The sequence below is a fragment of the Amaranthus tricolor genome, chromosome 7 (genome assembly GCF_026212465.1).
Source record: "Amaranthus tricolor cultivar Red isolate AtriRed21 chromosome 7, ASM2621246v1, whole genome shotgun sequence".
NCBI classification, from domain to species: Eukaryota; Viridiplantae; Streptophyta; class Magnoliopsida; order Caryophyllales; family Amaranthaceae; genus Amaranthus; species Amaranthus tricolor.
Window position 1 is genome coordinate 27659554 of NC_080053.1, and position 24298 is coordinate 27683851.

At 28.4% G+C, this 24298-nt stretch overlaps 1 protein-coding gene across 1 annotated transcript; it reads left to right on the top strand.

Moving 5' to 3' along the window:
• Nucleotides 1-12906: 12906 nt before the first annotated feature.
• Nucleotides 12907-14366, top strand: LOC130818144 (phosphoenolpyruvate carboxylase kinase 1-like). The gene is made up of 3 exons (XM_057684201.1): nt 12907-13567; nt 13674-14068; nt 14189-14366. Exons 1-3 carry the CDS (start codon nt 13170-13172, stop codon nt 14221-14223), a joined length of 828 nt encoding a protein of 275 aa, XP_057540184.1. The 5' UTR covers nt 12907-13169; the 3' UTR covers nt 14224-14366.
• The last annotated feature ends 9932 nt before the right edge of the window (nt 14367-24298 follow it).

A 24298-nucleotide genomic window follows, 5' to 3' on the forward strand; every position in this document is an offset into this window, starting at 1 on the left:
CTCTAATACTTTCTACAGATTTCAAGCTTTATTGAAAGAAAGATGAAGATTTTTGAAAAACGATAAAATTTTTTGGTACTTAAATGACTTAAATGACGTTAAATAGACAATGATTTATTAGGCTTATATATTTATTTTGTAAGAATTGGTTTAGAATAGTGGAACAATAGAGAAAAAACAATTTAATGGTTATAATATTTAAACAATATGTATGGGGAATAATGTAATGCAATAGAGATGATTAATTTGAATACTCTTTAATAGAGATATCTAATTGGTATTATCATATATTATCAATCATTATCTCCGCCTACTTTTAAGAGATTAATTATATTGGAATCAAAAATAAATTATGAGACATTCATCTTATTATATACACAAATATATAAATTGAAAAATTGAAAGATTATCAATTATTAATTTATGGTAAGACAAATTATTGATTTTTGAAATAGATCAAACTTATTCATTAAAAAACATAGCACACTTCAAACAAAATAACAGTTGCACGCTCATACAATAGAGATTTAATTCTTACCGTCTATAATAAAGATTAATTCTTTCTCCCTCCATCTGTTGATATTCTTTAATCTACATATAATTTAAAAAATTATTAAAATGCTAATCCACTTTAGGGCCTAAGTAAAAAGTTGGTCTAAGATATTATTATACCATCAAAGAAACAACTATGTGACCAATATCCATAATTGTAGTAACATTTAGGCCCACAAATAATTGAGTATTAGCACACTGATTTGAACCCTGTTTTACAACGTACTTTTTAAATTTTGGAGTAAATTAGTTTTTCAAGTTTAAATATTTTTGTGTTAGATTGTTTTTCGGTCGTCTTTCGATGTTACAGTTAAACGACTTCAAAATAAAAAATTAACATTCTTATAATTTATACGGTATAAATCGAGACTTATTGTGAAACGAATTTGTATTTCAAGTATGAATAATAAGTTCGAGTAAAGATCATTTCTAAATATCATTTCAACTACTTATTAGGTATAATTGCTGAAAATAAGTTCATCGCTTATTGTCTATTTTAAATGAATTCATCTATAAGGTATAATTGTTAAAAATAAACTCACATATTATTTATTTCTAATTGCTCGACTTAGTAAAGAAGATTTGAAGAGCGTTATAATCAATAAGTGTGTTTATTTTCAACAATTATACCCAATAGATGAATTTATTTAAAAACAAACAATAAATTTACTTATTTTCATTGAATTTATATATATTTTACACTTACTGCTACTAAGACGATGACTAACAACTATCCAACCCTAAATTTACAAAACATATAAAAGTACTCCCTCCAATTCTTTCGTTCTTATTAGTTGACTCAAATGAAAATTTCACAAAATTTTCCTAATCTTTTCATTTTAAGACATCTTTTTAGAAAAAAAAAAAATCATTTGCCTTACATATTAACCACTTAAATTTATTTAAATCTCTATTCAGACAACAATAATTATTACTTATTTTAAATAATTATTTTTAAATAAAATTTTATATCTCGTTATTCTTCTTCTTGATTGCTTCCCATACTGCAAAAGGAAGAACAAATAAAATTGGAGGATCGTTAATCTAATTTGTTTAGCTACGAATTTAAGGTTAATTAGTAGTCCATTAGAAAAATGATAATATCTCAAATAGGCCTGTCAAACAAATCATGTTGGGTCGGGTTTGGGTTCGGATCATATATAAATAGGTCAGAAAATCCTTGACCCAAGCCCAACCCATTTAGTTAATTGGGTTGAAAATCACAACCTTGACCCAACCTGCAACATATCAGGTTGATCTGATTTCGACCCACTTAACCCGTTTATAATTTATTTATTTTTTTAAGGTTTTTAAAGTTGATTAAATCTACTTTTTTAGGCTTTAATTTTAACTTTATGTTTTTTTTGTTGTTTATTTTGTATTATTATAAAAACATGAAAATATTAAATGAACTAAATTTAACTTACACTTATTGATTTAACTCGAAATTAACACATTTAATTAAATAGGTTATACAGGTTTTTTTTCCGGTTTAAAATTTTGACCTGAACCTAACCCATTTAATAAACAAATCAGGTCAGGTCGACCCGTTTAATTAATTAGGTCAAAAGTTTTAACCCAAAACCACTTATTTCGAGTTAAGTTCAGATCTGATTAGCAGGTCGGATTAACTTTTACCCCGCTAATCTCAAATAATATAATGCCCAGATAGTTTATAACCAGCCAGGTGACATTCGAACGTTAAACTAAAATAAAATACAAGTAAAAAGATGCAATCATGGAATTAGGTTGGATGCAATTACAAATTAAAATAATACTCAAAATAATTGGGATTCTTTGATCAGCAATCCATTATGTAAGGGTAAGAATTGCTTTTATTGGCACATATTTTTCGATATCAGCTTGTCCCATTTAATAAAAAAAATATTACATAAATAAATTTCAAAATAACAGGATAATATTACTAAAACGAAATATAAATCAAAATAAGTCGAATCATACAAATGATTATATGATCTTTAATTTAAATTGCATCATTACAATGACTCTTACATAATCTTGCAAAAAGAATTTATAGAAAGGATTTCATTTTTAACTAAAAAAAATTTCTGTATGACAACTGAAATACTTAGATAATACGTTTAGATTTAAATGAGACGGATTATAATCTAAATAGACTCCAGTCTAAATTTCATCGTACGGCCTCACGAACTCAAAATTAACAAGTTTATTCGAGTCGTACATAAAGATTGAATTTCACATAAAATTATGCAATCAATAATGAAATAAATTTATAAATTTTAATTGATGTTTATTATTGGTTTTTTTATAAGATAAGGCCGGAGAATCCCTAATTTTAAAGAAGGGAAAGATAATTTTTTTTTTCGAGGTAGTGAAAATTGAATTTTTGTCATAAAGGTGAAAGTAAAGCCTTTAAACATTAGGACAACTTATGATTTTTTATTTTTAAAAAATATAAGCTTTGATAAGTAGACAAGGTCGGTTCTAAGCATGGCGGGGTAACCGACCGCCTAGGGCCCCCTAAAATAAGCGCCCTCAAATATTAAATGATGTTATTTAGGCCCATTCTGAGCAACACTTTTTAAGTGATTTATTTGTAAACTTTTTTTTTTTAGTATTTGAGTAATTTTAGTCTACAATAGTATAATACATTTCGTCTTAAATTATTTTTCTTAAAGTGGAAAAAATTTTATCTTTTGATATAATAAAGGGCCCAATTCTAAAAAACATCGTAAAAATAAAAAGAGCCTCCAAAAATTTTACTCCGCCCCTTTAAATAGATTTAGAGTTGTATATGTATTATTAAGAAAAGACAATGGAAATATATAGCAATCCAAAAAAATCATTGTCTCGTAAATTTAACAAAAACAATATTATTAATGTAAACTTGATAAGCAATAAAATCAATCAAGTTATAGATAACCATTACTTGTACTCTATTTCTTTAGAACTAAGAAAATTCTTATACTTATAAATAATTAACAATATTTAATTTTATGATCCTTAAGAGAATATTATGAGTATATTAATTTAGTATTTTCGTATAAAGTTAGGAATTGGGGAAAGTTAGCGGATACATCATACACGTATCTTTCAAAAAAAAAAAATGCGTGCAGTCATTTAAACCTCAAAATAAAAAAATATTGTTAAAAATAAATAAAAACACCATAATAATAATAATAATAATAATAATAATAATAATAATAATGAATACCACATAGCTAGACTGTTACAATTGGAGCAACATATATCACATATATGAGATAAGACATATCTAAACATAATATCTAAAGCTTGATAGCTTATCATATTAAATGAAAATTAGTTGGGCCTTTGCATTAAATTTAGGTAAAATATTTATTATGATAATAATTATAATAAATGTATACAAATCAGACTTATCCTTTTATATCACACAAATTCTTGTAAGAGACGGTTTCTTTGAGAGACCATTTCTAATTGGGCCGGTCATTATATATTTTTTAAAATATTATGAGTAGGCATTAAGAATGATTAAGTAGACATTTAAGATATTGAAAGTAGACATTAAGGATACGTTAAGTAAGCATTAAGAATGTGGTAAACATTAATCTTTAATAGGTTGGGCCTATAATATATCTCTCAAAAAGACGTTCTCTCAAGAGACTAGCTATTTATATTATCTCTTAGTAATTGAGTTTAATTTAATTGAACCAAACTTGATCCAAAGCATTTATTGTTCACTTTATAAATAAGCTAAATTTTCATTTGAAAGATCATATTATAACTTACACATTCTCATTTTGCAGGCAAAATGAATGAAATATACGAGTATATTATAATTTTTGTTGAGACTTACATCAAATAATTAATTGTTTATATGAAGGAAAATCTATAATAATTTATTATGAGTATGACCTATTTGTTCATATAATATAATTTCAACTATCAAATTATTTATAATTAAACTCAAGTATAGAATTTCTTAAAAAATTCTCAAATAAATAAAAATGACTTATTAAAGCATATTTTAAAGCTATATTCATCACGTATGCTTTTAATTGAGTTAATTTTTATATCAAAAATCAACATAGTATAAAATTAAATTTTATAATCACATTCATCCTCAATTAAAAAATATATACTACGTCTATAATTTTAAGATAAATAATTTATATAAAGCGACATAATAAAATTCAAAACATATCACCAAAATTCAACCATGTAAGGTCACTTGGGACTACAATTAATAATCCTACGGATTGGCGATTGTATTGAAGAAAGTGAAAACTAAACCTACCACGTATGTAATGACGTACGCCAGCAACATTTCGTTAAAAGTTTAATGTTGAAATCAAAAGAATTACTTTCTCACTTATTCCATTCAGAAATACTTGCTATATTAAAATTATTTACAATATTCATCGTTTAAATTTATTTTATATATTACACATATAAGAAAAAAATATAATCAAATAGGATCTTATTTGAATCGTTTAATCAGATATTTTCATAATATTGATATTAATTCTTTATATATATATATATATATATATATATATATATATATAAAATAATATATTATATTGCATAAAAAGTCAAATATTATAAGTATAATAGAATAGAAAAGGTATGAATTAAAGAAAGTGAAATACTCCAAATAAAAATATTGCAAAAGTTAATGTAGTAATATATTATAGACAGATAGAGTAATTGACTTTAGTTACCTCGCCAATCTCTAAGAAATTAATATATGTAGTATTTTTTATTTTAATATGTGTTTTTAATTTTATTATATTTTTATTTAAGGTAATGTCACCAGCACTTCTTCTTTTAATTTTTATCTCCACATATTTCTATATTCTATCTCATAATAATCCTAAATACTCCCTCTGTCTTGTTTGGTTTGATGCATAGAGAAAATTGGTGTTTTTTTAAAAAAAGGTGAATCACGGTAATAAATAAAGAGAGAGAATGAATTATGTAGATAAAATTAAAAGAAAGTTAAAATGTATGGATGAGATTAAAAGTAAGAAGTGGGCCATTGTCCAAAAATAAAAATGATGCAAATTAAGTGGGACGGACCAAAATGATAAATACTGCAAATTCAATAGAACATAAAGAGTATACAATTTACGGATTAAGTGGTCCTATTAATTTTTTAATATTTGTGGCTATTAATAATTTTATAAATGGTATAATCTTTTGGAGACATAGAGTAGCATGATTTTCCTTCTAGAACATGACATTCATTTATATGAAATTTTTTTCTTTATTTTTTTTTCTGCGGTAAGTCAAATTAATTTGCTGATTATTTTTTGTAATGATCCTGTTCAAATTAAGGTCGTGAATCCAATCAATTTCTTCCAAGCGTCACCTTATGAAACGATATACGTTTCGCTTGAAAATTAAGATTTGACGGGAAAAACATGCATGAGTCATAGTGTTGAATTCCAAGTGTTGCTGTCAAATTTGATACTTCTAATGTAAAAATTAGTCGATTTAAACAACCGGTTGCTAGTAAATAATAACAAAAATTACTAAGAATAATTCAATCTATTTATAATTTTTCTACAATAATTCTATTTATTGATTAACTATGAATAATCTCAACTTTAAAGGGTATTATCGTAGAGTAAATTCAAGAACAGGATGACTTGCTATAGTAAGTTTTATTTTAAAAAAAAATATATATATATATATATATATTAAAAAATGTTTTAAAAAATTTTATGATTTTTTTATTATTTAGAAACTTTTATGTAAATTTTTAAAAATTTTCTCAAATATTAAATTAACTTTTAGTTTACTATTTTGGTGAATTACCTGTTATAGTAGGTTATCGAGTTATCCAAGTTTACTCTAGGCAAATACCCCCTAAAGTTGAAACTACTTATGGTTAATCAATAGGTGGGATTATTGTAGTAAAATTATGAAAATGTCGAATTATTCTAGGTAATTTTTTCTAAATAATAAAATATTTTTTTTTCAATTTCTTTTATTGTTTCATTTTTTTATTTACTTCTACTGTCCCATTTTTATTTATAGGTTAGATTTTTTTACAATTTTATTCTTATAAATTCTATTTCTATTTTATTCGTAGAGTAAACCTGGTAACCGATGCCTACTTGTACCTAAACTCGCTCGTTCCAGTCATGTTTGATTGCATGCATGTCTCATTCCGTCAACTTACTCTATAAAATTAGTTAAGTGAACATGCTTTATTATGTAATCAGCATGCGTTATAACATTATTAACTCATTGTTTTTTTATTACTTTCATATCCGACTTCAACGGTATATGTTTAGGCGCCTAAGAATTATTACATCATATCCTGATTTTTATTCATTGTTTTAGCACCTTAAAGTCAATTTAGCATAATTCATTGTTTATGATATTTTCTATATTGTAGCTTTTATACGAGAAAAAAAAAATATAGTCACGTGAGATCTTATTTTATTTTCTTTGTATATTTTCATAAAATATCACATTTTTATAATTTTTAGTTATGTACTCCTTCCGTTCTTCATTGTTCTTCTCATTTACTTTTTACACAATTTTTAAAGTAAATTTTAAGCCTTAATATCTCTAAGGAAAAATTACCTAGAATAGTCCAATCTTTTTATGATTCTCCTATAATAATCTCACCTATTGATTAACCATGAATAATCTCCAATTTAGGAGATATTTTCCTAGAGTAAACCCAATAACCGAATAACTTACTACAGCAAGTTTTAATTTTTTTTTAAAAAAAGATAAATTATAATAAAATGTGGAAAAAAAATGTAAAAAATTGTTAAAAAAAATTCTGATTTTATTTTATTATTTAGAATTTTTTATGTAAATGTTCAAAAATTTTATCTAATTTTATATTAATTTTCAATTTATGTTTTTGGCGAATTACCTATTTTAGCAGGCCATCGGGTAACTTGGGTTTACTCTAGGAAAATACCCCGTAAAGTTGGGATTATTCATGGTTAATCACTAGGTCAGATTATTATAGAAAAATCATGAAAAGATTGGATTATTCTAGGTAATTTTTCCTATATTTTAAAACGCATCATAAAAAATTATAAAAAATATATAGTAAAATAATATACATTAAGATGAATTTAACGATATCACATGGAGATATTTTATCACCTATACATGTCTTAAAAATCTTAATTAAATTTCTCTTTCTAAAATAGAAAATTCGAAATTGGAAAAACATTAGAAAATTAAAGAAGTATAACTTTAAATATAAACAATATAACAAAAGCATTTAACTGTGTAAAAAACGAAGTAAGCAGCTTTTACTAGGAGTGGAGTACTATGTTTGACTCACAATTTAAATATTGTTGGTATATTCTTTGTCTGTTTCACGAATTTTACATTATTATTTATAGATAATTAGGAGAGAAATTATAAGAGATTATTAAGTTCCAAGTTAATTTCTTTAGAATATCTAAATTATAGTAATTTCTTTATAAGTAGTTATTTGAATTAATCACATAATAATTTAGCCAAGCATAGAAAGTGTAAATTTCCTTACAAGTTCAAATTCTAAGAGTGCAAGAATTTAATTACCAAGGGGATAGGTAATCTATATTTCTGTGTCAATTGTAATTTTCTATGTTCAATCCACAAAAAAAAGTTAATTCAAAGGAATTTGACCAACGAATTAACTTTCAACAAATTAAAATAGAATTTTTCATTGGAATTTAATTATCTTTTGTCTATGGAACAAGCTTTGAAGTGGAAGTGGTATATTATGGAAAAATGGAGAAAAATTTAAATAAATATGGTAAATTATGACAAAAATAGAAATAAGGTAAATTTAATAGGAGAGGAAAAATACATGATTTTTAAAATTAGGACCAAATTTTCTTGTTTAGGACTTTTCAAATCAAGAACAAATCAAATTTAAGGAAGGCCTATTTTATTGGAGAATTATTTGACTTTTTTTATTGAGAGCTCTTGTTATGTGGATTTAAATCACCAAATAAATTAATCGCAAGTGTACGACTGATGCGATATAATTACTTCTTTTTTTTGGGAATAAATTCACTAATAAATATAAAATGCTTATTTTAAATATTAGCATAGATCATTAATTTTAATAAATCTAGAACCATGTAAATTTACAAAATTGATAATTTAATTCCTATCTAGCTAGTTCCTTTAGAAGGTTATCTTTAATAATACTTCTCTATGATATAGCAAGAAACCAAATTTGATGAGGTGATAGTGAATTTAGGCACATTGGTGAATAGTTTGCTAGGTAGGAAAGAATTGAAGTTTGATATAGATGTATAGTGTTCAATCAATACTTTCCTTATTTTAATCCATCTATCACACAATCTTGCAAACCTGTTAATGCATTATTTCAATACTATTTTTTTAACGATTATAAAAAATTAATATTAATAAAAATTACATTTTTATAAATTTTAAAAAGAATAATTTGTGATTTAAAGCTTTAAAGTTTGATAATTTTGCAAATTACAGCTTTAATGTTTAAATTACAGCTTTAATGTTTTTTTTTTACAAAACTACAGCCACTAAAGTATTAAAGTCTACAACATTTAGGCCAAATCATAGAGAATTCAAACCATTTTAGTAGTTGAAATTTTAGATTACATGGTCAAAATTCTGAGATTTGACCAAAACGTTGTACATTTGATACTTTGGTGATTGTAATTCGCAAAAAATGAACATTAAAACGATAATTTGCAAAAGTCTTAAACTTTAAAGTTGTAATTCTTAAATTATTTTTAAAAAATCTCACTTAATTATATTTTAATTTATAAATTGAAAATAAAAAATATAAATTGAAAATAAAATATAAATTAAAATTAATTGATAAATAATGCCGAAAAGCAAACCACACATTCTTACATATAATAATGAACTAGATGAGACTAAACATTCTCATCCTCTCTTCACTTACAAAAGTCTAAAACATCCATCGAGTTTAGAGAGAAAATTGGGATGTCCACGAGTTGGCAATCATGTTTCATTTGGGGATGGAATTTTATGATCTCACATTAAATTATGTCCACATATATACTTTTTCTCATTCTAATATATTTGTTTTTTTCACGTAGTTCAATACATTAATTTAATTTTTCATATTTCTAATTATATATAATAAAAAATTATAAAAATTTGATATTAATAATCTTTGCAATGAGACGAATCAAACAAGATTTCATTTGACTATTTTTTAACTTATAAATTAAAAACTAATTACAAATTAAGAGTGATAAATGAATAGTGTTATTTTTACTAATGTCGCAACTAATATGAAATGGAGGAAGTACTTAATAGAACTAATTGTGTTTGTAGATAATCAATCAATAATCAAATAATAATATACTAAATTCAATCACTCAAGTGTTAGGTGATCACAATAATTTTTTTCTATACATAAATAATAAGAATAATTTTGATAATTGGTATTTAAATCCATCAGCAAAATATTTTTTAAACGCTAAAAATAGCCAAATTATCATTAAAATTATGCTAAATTAGTACTACCTCCTATTCAGCTTAAATGTCTCATTTGATTTTTGGCACTATTCACTTATCACTTTTAATTTGTATTTTACTCTTAATCAATAAGTTAAAACATAGCCATGTGGGATCTTGTTATAGCCATGTGGGATCTTGTTTAATTTGTCTCAATACAAAGATTATTAATATCAACTTTTTATAAATTTTAATTAAGAATAATTTAAGATATTAAAGGTTAAAATGTTGCCTCGACAAGTGTGAAAAGTCAAATGGTATATTTAGGCTGAATAGGAGGGAGTATAAAATTTGTGCAATGCACAGAGTTATTAGTATAAAAATATATAAATTACATGCAATTTTTATGATTTCTATTGATATATTTTCAAAATTACCTAATAAACAGATTTTAAAAGGCAATGTTAAGATTTTTATTTATCGCAATAAACACAATTAGCAAAGAAATAGGAAAATTTACCTAGAATAATCTAACCTATTCATGATTTTCCTACAATAATTCCACATATTGATTAACTATAATTAATCCTAATTTTGAGGGGTATTTGCTTAGAGTAAACTTGGGTAACTTTATGACCTGATATAGTAGGTAATTCACCAAAAAAGTAAACTGTAAATTAATTTAAAATTAATTAAAAAATTTTAAATTTTACATACAAAATTCTAAGTAATAAAAAAAGTCATAATTTTTTAAACATTTTTTTGACATTTTATTTTAATTTATCTTTTTAAAAAAAAATTAAATTTTTTATAGCAAGCCAGCCAGTCACCGTGTTTACTCTAGTAAAATACCCCTCAAAGTTGGGATTATTCATGGTTAATCAATAGGTGAGATTATTGTAGGACAATCACAAATAAATTGGATTATTCTAGGTAATTTTTCCCAAAAAATATTACCTATATAATTCAAAAAAATTCTTTTACAAATAAAGATACTATTAAATTTACAAAAAGTTTTGAAATAAGTTCACATAATGATAGTGATAGCATCATTTTAATAAATTTATTTTATGTAAAAATCCTTTAATCATGTATCATCTCATTTATCAACTCAAAAATTATGTTTTGATATTCATTAAAAAAATTGAGTCTAAAAAAAGATATTCTATGATAAAATTTTAAAATAAAATACCATTTTTAGATGTAATTTAAATTAGGATCCAAATTAAAATTTAACATTCACTAATTTTAATGCATTTAACAAATGGCTATGAGACTACCATTTATCATGATTATGATTGCTAACATAAGTAAAATATCAAATATTTTACATACTTAATAATATATAAGTCAATAACTATATTGCAGAGTATTAATTTACTATAGAAATTATTTACGAATATGAATAAACTAATAAGTATCTATATTTTAGTAATTATTACTTGTGTATATATGTTTTTATTAGCAACATTAATAATATAATTTTTAATAATTTAAATGCTATCAAATTTTTATTCATGTGCTGTGAATAATCCTAATTTTCATCCATCCGTAGTCAAATTTAAACTAAAAAGAAAAAATTAACATTAATTATTCAAATTTGTGGCCATCCGCTGTGAATGATTTTGCCATTAGATTATTTCCTAATAATCTAACTTTTGCCAAACATTTACCCTTTACATATCTTAATACTCCCTCCTATTCACCTTAACTGTTCTATTTATTTTTAGAAGACTATTCATCTATCACTCTTAATTGTATATTCTCAATCTATAAGTTAAAATATAGTCATGTGGGATTTTATTTAATTCGTTTTAATATAAAGTTTATTAATATCAACTTTTTGTAAGTTTTAATTATACATAATTAGATATGGAGTATTAAGGATTTAATAAGTGTATTGAATAGAATCTATAAAGTAAATGAAACACTTAAGATGAATAGATAGGAGTAATTAGTAATAATAGAATATGCTCAAACAAAATAAGACAGATTTGATTATTTATAGCTAATTAATGACAAATATTTGATTATTAAAAAATAATCTAAAGATATGATTATTATAACCTACTTATCGTATTCTTAATTTCTACTTACATTATTCTTAATGCTTACTTACCGTATCTTTAATGCCTACTTTTAATATCTTAAATGTTTACTTATATCATTCTAAATATCTACTTATAATAATTTTAAAAAATATATAATAGGCCGATTTAATTGAAGATGATCTCTCACAAAAATTTGCGAAAAGTAATATATTTAAAAAAAGTAATAAAATGTTGGAGAGACGAGTAAAGTATAAGCAGAGAAAGAGAAAAGTGATGGAAATGAAGGGGGCATGTGGGGCATAAAGATTGGGCACCGTATACAAAACGTACAACTTCTTTAAGTCATGCCAATGCCGCCCCACTACTCGACATTTGGCTTCACCACAGCTGCTGGCTAGTCATGGCATACTGCCGTTTCCAGTTTTTAATTTCAACTAACCTTCTTCCCGTAAATAATGCTAATACTTTTACATAAGGGAATAGGATTTCAATTGACTATGTTTTAACCTATATACTAAACATAAATTACTAATTAAAATGAATTGTGAATAAGATTAAAAAATCAAATAAAACAAAGAGACTGAAATACAGAGAGTATAAATTTTAATTCAAAAAGTATGGATTAATATAGTAATTAAAAAAATTTCATATAATAGACAATATTAAAACTTTTAGTTAATGAGTTATTTATTTTATATTTACAATCAAAAATATAAAATAATAAATAAATATCTTTTGAGATACACTTTTAATTAAATAAATTATACATATTTGTTTTAGATTTTAAATTTTAATCTTAACCTAAGATTTTAATAAAAATATCAAATGAGATCGACCAATTTACTTAGAGTAAAAAGTATCAATTTTAAATTAGATTTTAATTTAAATTAGCAGATCAAATTAACTTTTAAGTAAGTTACAAGTTACAAAACCCATTGCATTGATTACACTCCCTAGTGGCACTAGTAGTGTAATATACCCAAATTACCCTAAGCATAAAAAACCACAACTAAAAGAATATTCCCCTCATAAAAACAAACTACCAATAATTAAACCCACAATTTTCATCGCTTATCAAACCGCTTATAAAAGAACATTAATCCCCTTCAAAACTCCTCAAAGAACCACACCCAAAGAACAAAACTCAGAGAAATGTGTGAGACCTTCAAAAATCAATACCAATTTTGCGAGGAGATCGGCCGAGGAAGATTCGGTATCGTTTACCGTTGTTTTTCCCCTTCTTCTCTTTCATCTTTCGCCGTCAAATCCATCGATAAACGCCTGCTTCTTGACGACGAAACTGATCGTCAGTGTCTTGACAAAGAGCCTAAAATCCTTCAGATTCTTGCTCCTCATCCTTACATTCTTCAGATCCATGATATGTTTGATTCAGATAATCATCTTTTGATTGTTACTGATCTTTGTAAAGAATCTACGCTTTATGATCGTATGGTTTCTTCTGCTCCTTTTTCTGAACCAGACGCTTGCTCTGTTTTTACTCAGATCATTGAAGCTATTGGTCACTGTCATCGTAACTATATTTCTCACAGGTGAAAACTGAAAACCTAGTTTTTGATCTTAATCTGTTGGAAAAAGCCAGAAATATTTTCGTATTTGAGTAAGTCTTGCTAACTGGATCGTTTTTCGTTTACACAGGGATATAAAGCCGGAGAATATATTGTTTGATTCGAGAAATAGGGTGAAATTGTGTGATTTTGGGTCAGCTGAGTGGTTTGGAGGTGTTGAAGGGAGAGAATTAATGAGTGGAATAGTTGGAACTCCATATTATGTAGCACCAGAAGTGTTAGAAGGAAGAGAGTATAATGAGAAGATTGATGTATGGAGTGCTGGTGTAATTTTGTATATAATGTTGGGTGGTGTTCCTCCTTTTTATGGTGAATCTGTTGAAGAAACTTTTGCTGCTGTTCTTCGTGCTAATCTTAGATTTCCTACTAAAATATTCCGGTCAATTTCATCTGAAGCTAAGGATTTGTTGAGGAAAATGCTCTGTAAAGATGTTTCTCGCAGATTTTCTGCTGAACAAGTTCTAAGTAAGTCAATTTCTACCTAACTTCTTGAAGTTTTTGTTGATTTTACTCTTTTAGGTGGGTAATTTTTGCAGTTTTTGGGAGATAAATTTGACTTGATGGAATTTGAATATGTTTTTTCAGGGCATCCATGGGTTACAAATGGAGGAATGACATGAAATTTAACAATTAGTACAAATTTTGTGTAACTTTGAAGGAGTGTTTGTAATAGGAGAAATAATTGGGGATCAAGATGAAGTTCAATGGTGGATGGATGGTTCCAGATTCTTCTCCATAAAAACAAAAAAAAAAAAAAGGAAAATCACAAAAAATCCCAAAAAAAGCAAAAAAATCCAAAAGTAAAAGAAATGAGAGCTAATGCTACTTATTCAGGAAGAGAAGAATGATTTGAAGACAAGGCAACAATAGGATAACACTAGCACCATTGATGTATTTGGTGTTTTCTATGGAAAGAACAAAATGTTAAATGTAAATTAATTGTTAGTTAGTAATTAGTGATTAATAGAGTCTCAACTTTCAAGTCCTAGTGTAGTTTTTATGAGCAGCATAAATTAGATATCATCAAAGATGAATTAATAAGGCCTCCACTAAGCACTATGTTTCCCATTTTGCCCCTTTGTTTTTGTAGAGTAAAAATGGAGGCAAATTTGAGAGATTTTCTTTTTTTTTATTATTTAATGTGCAATTTTGTGGATGTAATATAATGTGGAGTAATGAAATATGTCTAATTTTCATCTATTTAAAAATATGGCTAATTTAGAGTTTTGTACAATTAGCAGGTACTTTTATGGGCCATATATCTTTTTCTTGTTTCCTACTTTTTCATGGGACATTAATTCAAAACAATTATGCTAGATTGCTAGGTTATTATTATATACCACAACTAGCTTATTATCTTGGGTCCTCGTGAAATTCTATTGGTATATTTGTTTGGATTTTCAATTATTGGTTTACTTAGAGAAGGAATCTCCCCTTGTATATTTTTGTTCTACTTAGAGAAGGAATCTCCCCTTGTATATTTTTGTTCGTTTACAAAAGTACTTTTGAACAATATTGTAGGATATGCGATGGGTTATACTTTTATACTCTTGTAGAAAAAGAACTTTTATAGCTCGTTTGATATGTGGTAATAAATAATGGTAATGGAAATGAAAAATTAGTGTAATTTTAGTTGAAAAATCTCTTGATTACCTTGACGGCTCGTTTGATTAATGGTATTAAATAGTGGTAATGAGAATGATTTATAGTGTAAAATTTCATCAAAAGTTTCATATAATTCCCATGGTAATGAAACCTTGATCACAAAAATGTTTTTTTTATTTATAAATTTTCATTACCACCTAATATCACCTCTCCTAAAGGTAATGCATTGGAATGAATTTCATGAAGAAAATGAAATGATTGAAGTTGAACAAGCATAACCATCAAGGTAATCAAGAGATTTTTCAACCAAAATTACACTAGTTTTTCATTCCCATTACCACCGTTTATTACCACCTACCAAACGGGCCATGATGGTCATGTTTGTCATACTTCAATCATCTCATTTTCTTCAAAGAATTCATTCTAATGCATTACCATTGGGAGAGATTGTATTATTATTGGGAGATATAGTATTAGGTGGTAATAGAACTTTGTAAACAAAAAAACTTTTTTGTAATAAAAGTCTCATTACCATGGGAATGTTATAAAACTTTTGATGAAATTTTACACTATAATTCATTTTCATTACCACTATTTAATATTACTAACCAAATGAGCCGTTAAGAGAATGCTTGAATAAAAATTAAGTTTGATATTTACTGAGCCATTATCATTACATTCGGTTATTCACCATTCGGTACATCGTGCTCATAATAACTAATTAGAGTCTGATTGATCACAATTTATACCCATTAAAGAAAATGCTTATAAACTTTTAGAGTAGTTAAGAAGTCAATTTCATACAAAAATATTAAAGAATTTCATGTACTTTAATTTAAAACATTGAAATACATATATTTAAGTGGGGTCAAATGGTCATTTCACCCCACAAATTTATACGTAGCTCCACAATTAAACGTATTGATTACATATTAATACTATAATATAATAATTTGTCGAGAATGAATTACTCAATCTCTAATTCTCTATAAAGATAAAATAAGTAGATTTTGATGAAAAAAAATATCGCAAAATAAGGGATAACTTTATAAATAATTTAGTTGAAAAGAAAAAAATAAGTTTAACAAGAAAAGGAATGATTTTCTTATTAGTACATGCTTAGATTGAGTGTAAATATTTACGGAAAATAAAGTCAAATTAATGAAACGGAAGCAAATAGAAATGAATTTTAAGTAGTTGAGATAGTTGTTATTAAAGTAAAATAAACATGAAATAAAAACAACAAAGGAAAAAGAAGATGATTTTCCGTGTTATGGAGGTAATACATCTCCCATCCTCCCCTAGGATAAATATTTATTCAAAAAATTGAGAACTCCTTTTATTTTTCATTATCTTGCAACCATTCTTTCACCTTTACAACAATCAAATTTCACTAATTTCTCATTTATCAATTATGTTTTCTTACTTTGATTTTTTTACCCCTTTAAATATTTACACCCAATACAAGCATGCCTTTAGTAGTTAAATATTTTTTTTTTGTTATTTTGTGCTTTGCTTGTGAATCATCATAATTTTGTGGAAATAGGAGTAGCTTATAGAAGTATCAGTAGACACTTGACAGTACATGGAATCTTGGTACGGTGAGTTCTAGAATATGGCCATGATTTTTTTTTTTTTTTTTTTTTTTTTTGCTTTTGATTATGTAAAAATATAATTTGCTTTAAAAAGGAATCTAATAAAGTTATTTTCTTATAAAATGATTTGCTACTAAATGATAATGATCATCCAACCTCCCTAACTTTTGAATAAAAATATTTGATTTAATTTTCTATTTTCATATCAAGGAATTTAAATCTATATAAAGATACCAAAAGAATCTAATCTAATTATTATCTCAAACAAGATACTTACTCATTAAACACATAAGAGTACACCCCTATATGATATCATTTATTATTAACAAAATTTAATCAATTGCATATGGAGTAGTAAATAATTAAATCATTGTATGATTAAATTTTTTTAATATTTTGTTGAATTTATCTAAACACTAATTTGGAATTATAGATTTTTATTTCATCAAACCAATACCTAAAAGATACAACCTACTATTTTTATTAATTTTACCTCTTATTGTTTGCCCTATTTGAGATCGTATCATTTTAAGTTTGTAAGGACATTTATTCAATTCTTAGTGAATTTTTTCTATGAGTTGTCGTTTTTTTTTCCTTTTCAAACTCTAATTATATTTTTTTATGAATAAAATATATTAATTATGATAATGATGATTAGTATTTTATTTTGTTTGGAAAAACAAAAACTTTAAATGAAATATCCAAAATAATGATACACAAACAAAGATTTACTTTTGCATTTTAGTGAAAGAAACCTTTGAATTTTAATATTGTACTTCATATTATATAATGGTTGAAAGTGATAGGCATTAACCGTGAAAGGACACAACAATGTCCATGAGTCTATATGCTCCATTTTTCCACTTAATTTCTATCTTAGGAGGAATTAAAATTAGAAAATAAAAATAAAATTGTCCCATTGTGAAATTTAGTCAGTATGAAGCATCATAGAATATAATTTGATCATAAAATTTAGGAAAAGTTTGTTAAGGAGCCGCATGAAAGGGAATATTGAATTGTTGAGTGGATTTTAATAGCCACTTCTAAAGTATACTTGGTGATCTTAAATTTATATGATATTTTAATCGAATTTAATTTGTTCGTCTTTAGAAATGATATAATACAATTATGTAACAAATAATATGAACACAAAACTCGATTTTAAACTGACCTAAAACAACTAACCTAAAATCAATCCGATGATCCGAGCGACTAGTGTTTCGGAATAAGTATTTCATTTCAAATTATGGATTTCAATTATGAAATTATAAATGAATAATTTGAGAATGACAAGGTTTGGGTAGTCATTTTCAAATTCTCAACTACAACAATTTTAAAAGTAATGGTTGAATTTGATCTAAATCCAAATTTAAAATTTTTAAATTTGCTAAACAATAAATTTAAACTAATTTAAAATTTTCAAATTAAATCATGACTCTCAAACATAGCATCACAAAATATTTGAATGTTGAAAAAAAAAAAACACGTGGTGATGGTAGTACCTTAGAAGCTTAACTGCCATGGCAAGATGTTGGAAGTTGGAATATGGAAGTTATGATCAGTTAAATAACATATCATAAAACAGCCCATGTGGTGGTTGACGTCCTTTAATTATCTGTCCGCTCCACAACATACGGTCAGTCCTCGATTAGGTCCATCCATGTGGGTTGCTTCTTCATTTTACCCACTTTTTTTAACTTATCACTTATCGCTGCATGACCGAAGTTGATTCCATTCATCATTTAAGTTTATTTTATATATTACGGCTAATGCGTAAGAAAAAAAATATTGTTAAATGAGATTTTATTTAAATCGTCTAATTGCATACTTTTATAATATTAACTTTTTATAATTTTTTAAATTTGCATATTTCAATTTATAAATAATCAAAATAACACATTAAAGTATTAAACCGCGTAAAAAGTCAAATATAACAAGTATAGTAGAATGGAGGAAGTACAATTTTCTATCTTTGAATTAATAGCAAAGAAAAATATTGTGTTTTTCTAGAAAATAAAAATAAATATTTAATAATAAACAAAAAGAAAGAAAATTATGTCGATGACACTAAAGAATTAAAATTTATGGATTAGATTAAAAGAAAATGTTAAGCCACACCGACTACCACCATAGTCCAAAAATAGAATAGATGCAAGACGAGTGTGACGAATCAAGATAGAAAATGATCCAACGGTATTCAATTTTTTTCATAATTTTATGATTTTATCATATTTTTCATTTTAGTTTATATATATTATTCAATTATAATTTTTTTATCAATATGCTTCCACCGTTTTAATATTCTCATCCACACTCTTTTTTAATATTGTCTATACAATTTAAATTGTCTAATCATTTTTTAATTTTTATGCCAACTTTATTAGTTACAACTTGCAATCTAAAAGGCACGAAGAAAAATATCACCATTGTCTCCGTTACTATTATTATACTTTTTTAATTAATTTTTGATAGATACTTTTAAGTGGACCTTACTTATTGTCCTAATAGGATTACAATTCACTTCGAATTCAGTTGGATTCGAGAAAAAATTTTATGATTCAACCCCGATGAAAAGATTTTCGACTCGATTTGAATCCAATTTTATAATTCGACTTCCACTTTAAGATCATCAGATTTCGACTTTGTTTAATATTTTTCTCTAGCATAGACAAATATCTATTTTTAGGACTGATATAAATACATAAAAATATGAGTATATTTCGAATGTTGTTTCTCCGTTCATTATTAGTGGTAGAGTTTTGAACCTATTATATAAGGTTTTCCCGTGACTCTAAGATGTTAATAATGTTATCTTAGCTTTCAAAATAAAATATATTAAGTACTAACCTTAAGTGAGTAGTAAAATATCCAAAATAAACTTAAAAAATAAAATTATTTTTGTGGAAATATATTATTTTGAGGATATTCAGATTTTGTTATCTTTTTTAGGCAAATGTATTAGGGCAAGTATATATTTCCTAGTTATATTATTTCCTTAATTAAACTCCTAATTAATGTATATAATGGAGCTGTAATGGTAATTAAAAAGCAATACAAACAGTATTCATTAACCCTAAATTCCGCTGTCTTAAATTCCGCTGTCTTAAATTCTTCATGGTATCAGAGCTAAAGGTGTTTTCCGAGATCGGCAACACCGTTGGTTATCATCATTTACCTTAAACAATCTCACCAGGAACAATGGCAGAAACCGACCCAAAACAACTCATAACCATGGAACAGATGGAACAAATGCTCAAACTGTTTCAACAGATGCACAAACCAAACACAACCCTCGAAACTATATCATCAGAACTGAAATTGGCCGGAAAACTAACTTACCAAAATTACACAACTTGGTGTAAAATGATGCAAATCGCTTTAGAATGCAGGGGACGTCTCAGTCACATCATAGACGATCCTCCTAGCATCTCGGATCCATATTACAGAGCATGGAAGCAAAAAGACTCTATAGTTTTGTCCTGGATTATTTCAAATATCGACACCGACCTCATAAACTAGTTCTTAGACTACACAATTGCAAGGGACTTATGGAGAGGGATTGAAGTCCTATTGAGCAGTGGAAGGGACGAACTCTAGATCTTTGATCTGAGTTCTCAAGCCAACAGTTTAAAACAGAATCAAGACCCTTTGGAGGTCTTCTATGGAAAACTAACCACAATTCGAAAGGAAATAGACCGACGACAATCGAATCCGATGATACATGCTGAAGATATCACAATCTTCAACACTTTCATTCAAAAGCAACGACTATTCCAGTTTTTGGCCGAGATTCACGACACTTTTGACAAAAAAAGAGATTTGTTAAATAAAGACCCACTCCCAACAGTTGAAATGGCCTATGCTACAATTAGGCGTGAAATCTCAAGGCGTGGGATTATGACCCACACTTCATCACCGGGAAAAATTCTCTCAGAAATAGGGAGAGGGTTGGCCGTTAAACGCCGGTCGGATGCCTCATTCCGGCGTGATATGGAGGACAAAACTCACCAGAGATGTAGTCACTGTGGAGGAAGCCGTCACACAAAGGAAGGATGTTTCAAGTTAATCGGCTTCTCGGAGTGGTGGGAAGAACACCGGCAAAGGAAAGCCACCACCAAGGTTCAGTCAGCTAGAACCGGCGGCAAGGCTAACTTGGTCATCGGCGTTCCCCCTCCCACCAGTGAACCAACCCACTACACAAAGACAAAGGAAGGCAATAATGGCGTCGAAGGTGAAACAGAACAGAGAAAAGGAGACGGACCAGAAGAGAGAGAAAGGGGGAAGGGTCTAGAAGCAACACAGTCCTCAAAACACTCCCAATCCCGCTCATTTATACCACAACCCTAAGCCCACAAATAACAACCGGCCCATTTATAAATCCACCCATAAACTTGGTCTCTTGTGTAAACCTTGTTTTTCATCCCAATGTATATTTGATTGCGGGGCCACCGATACTATGACTTTTGACCCTTGTGATCTTTTATCCACTAATCCAAAAACCCGCACCTACATTCAAACGACTAATGGGGAGTGTGTGAGTGTTGATCAATCTGGGCCCGTTACCATTTCTCCCTCTCTCAAAATTAACAATTGACTTTTAATTCTTGGCTTATCTCATAAGTTGTTGTTTATTAGCCAGCTGACTCGGGAATTAAAATGTACTGTGCTTATGTCTTCTTCTGGTTGTGTTGTGCAGGATGCTCAGACATGGAAGATTATGGAACGTGGTACTGAACAAGATGGTTTGTACTATGTGGACGAGGCGATTCAAACGGGTTACACTTTGCTTGCTCATGGGTTCTCTGATCATCAGTTATGGACTTGGCATCGACGTCTAGGACATCCATCATTAAGGTATCTGAAACGTATTTTCCGTCATTAATTAAAAGTAATGTAGTCTTGGATTGTGAAGCTTGTGTCCTTGCAAAAAGTCACAAACATTCTTACTCTCCTAGTTCTAATCATAGCAGTGAACCTTTTGTTTTGATACATTCTGACGTTTAGGGCCCCGCTCCTAAGTTTAGTAAACAAAGTTATTCATGTTTTGTTTCGTTTATTGTTGATTATACTAGAATGTGTTGGATATATTTCTTGAAACACAAATCTGAGGTTTTTGATGTTTTTGTCAAGTTCTATAATACGATTGTCACGCAATTTAAAACTAAACCTCAGATACTTCGATCCGACAATGGGGGGAATACATGAACCAACATATGGAAAATTTCTTCACCACCCATGACCTCATTCACCAAACTTCTTTTCCTCACACACCACAACAAAACGACATAGCTGAAAGAAAGAATCGTACTCTCCTTGAAATGGGTCGAGCCCTTATGTTTGAAGCCCATATCCCATCTTATTTTTGGCTCGAAGCTATTGCCTCTGCCACCTACCTCACAAACAAACTACCCTCCAAAACTCTTAAGTTCAAAACCCCCCTTGAAGCCCTTCGTACCCACACTACTGTTCCCTCTTTCCACTCCTTATCCCCTCGGATCTTTGGGTGTGTTGTGTATGTTCATTTACCAAACTTGCTCGGAATAAACTGGAACCCCATGCTGTTAAGTGTATCTTAGTGGGTTATGGTACTAACCAAAAGGGATATCACTGCTTTGATCCTACTCAGAATAAACTGTATACCACAATGGATTGTAATTTCTTTGAGCACTCCTATTTTTACTTCCAGCTTCGTCCTAAGGGGAGACTATATGTGATGACTTGTGCTGGCTTACACACTCTACAACTAATGATCTGAACCCAAAAGAGCAAGTAGGTAATCCCACAGACATTGCTTTGGAAAACATAGTATTACTTTCTCCTCAGGCCTCCCCTACCTTGTCTGAAGCATCTAATGATGAAGAGGTTATCTGTGACCCAGAAGAGGTATTAACTGAACCTGAGCCTCAAACTAATGATGATATATCTGGTATTGTTAATTCCCCTTGCAGATATGAATTACCTCCGAGGAGTAAAAGAGGTGTTCCCCCAAGAAGGTATGATCCAGATTTTGAATCACAGAGATCTCTGTATCCTGTTAATCGAGAGATGAGTAACTTGGCACAGACAACTGTAGCATTCCAAGCCAGTCTATACTCAAGTTCCTTGCCCCGGTGTACTGAAGAAGCTCTCCGAAACCCAAGGTGGAAAGAAGCAATGGAAGATGAGATCTCGGCTTTAAAGAAAAATAGCACATGGGACAAGTGTATGCTACCTAAAGGAAAAAAACCAGTAGGTTGCAAATGGGTTTTTACAATAAAGTATCATGCAGATGGAACTATCGAGAGATACAAAGCTCGCCTTGTGGCAAAGGGGTATACACAGACTTACGAGATTGATTACTCCGAAACCTTCTCTCCGGTTGCCAAAATAGACACCATCAGGGTTATATTCTCCATAGCTGCGAATAAAGACTGGCCTCTCTACCAGTTCGATGTAAAGAACGCATTCCTACATGGCAAGATCAAAGAAGAGGTGTATATGCATGCTCCACTGGGTTTTTCAGGTGAATTTGCTCCAGGAGAAGGATGTAGACTTAAAAAGGCGTTATATGGCTTGAAACAGTCTCCGAGTGCTTGGTTCAGTAGGTTTACCACATCAATGAAGAAATTTGGGTATGAACAAAGCCATTCCGACCATACGCTGTTCTTGAAGAAAGGGAATGGTCAGATCAGATGTCTAATCATTTATGTGGATGATATGGTAATAACTGGGAATAATGAGAGGGAGATAAAGGAGCTCAAAAAAAATTATTCATGGAGTTCGAAATGAAGGATTTGGAGAACTTGAAGTACTTCCTTGGTATAGAAGTTTTTCGGTCCAAGAAGGGAATCTTCATCAAACAAAAGAAATATGTCTTAGATCTGTTACCAGATGTAGGTATGCTTGACTGTAAACTAGCAGAAACACCAATCGTCGCTAAAACTCCAGACAACACATGGAGAAGAACCAACTGACAAGGAGAAGTATCAGAAACTGGTGGGCAAACTGATCTATATATCTCACACTAGACCCGACATATCATATGCAGTTGGGGTTATGAGTCGATTCATGTACTTACCACAAACCCCACATATGGAAGCAGTGGTAAGAATCTTGAGATACTTGAAAGGCAGGAGTGATAGAGGAGTCTTCTTTGGCAAAAACCATCACCTTGACCTCGTAGCTTACACAGATGCTGACTGGGCAGGCAATCGAGATAGTAGGAAATCTACATTTGGATACTTCACCCTTGTAGGGGGTAACTTAGTTACTTGGAGGAGTAAGAAACAAAAAGTAGTCGCATTATCAAGTGTAGAAGCAGAGTTCAGAGGGGTAGCAAAAGGAATAACAGAGATCCTATGGCTAAGAAAACTATTATACGAACTCGACTTTCCACCAACAGAAGCATGCAAGTTATTCTGTGACAATAAAGCAGCTATTGATATCTCAGAAAATCCGGTCCAACATGATCGAACGAAACATGTGGAGGTTGACAGACACTTCATAAAGGAAAAAT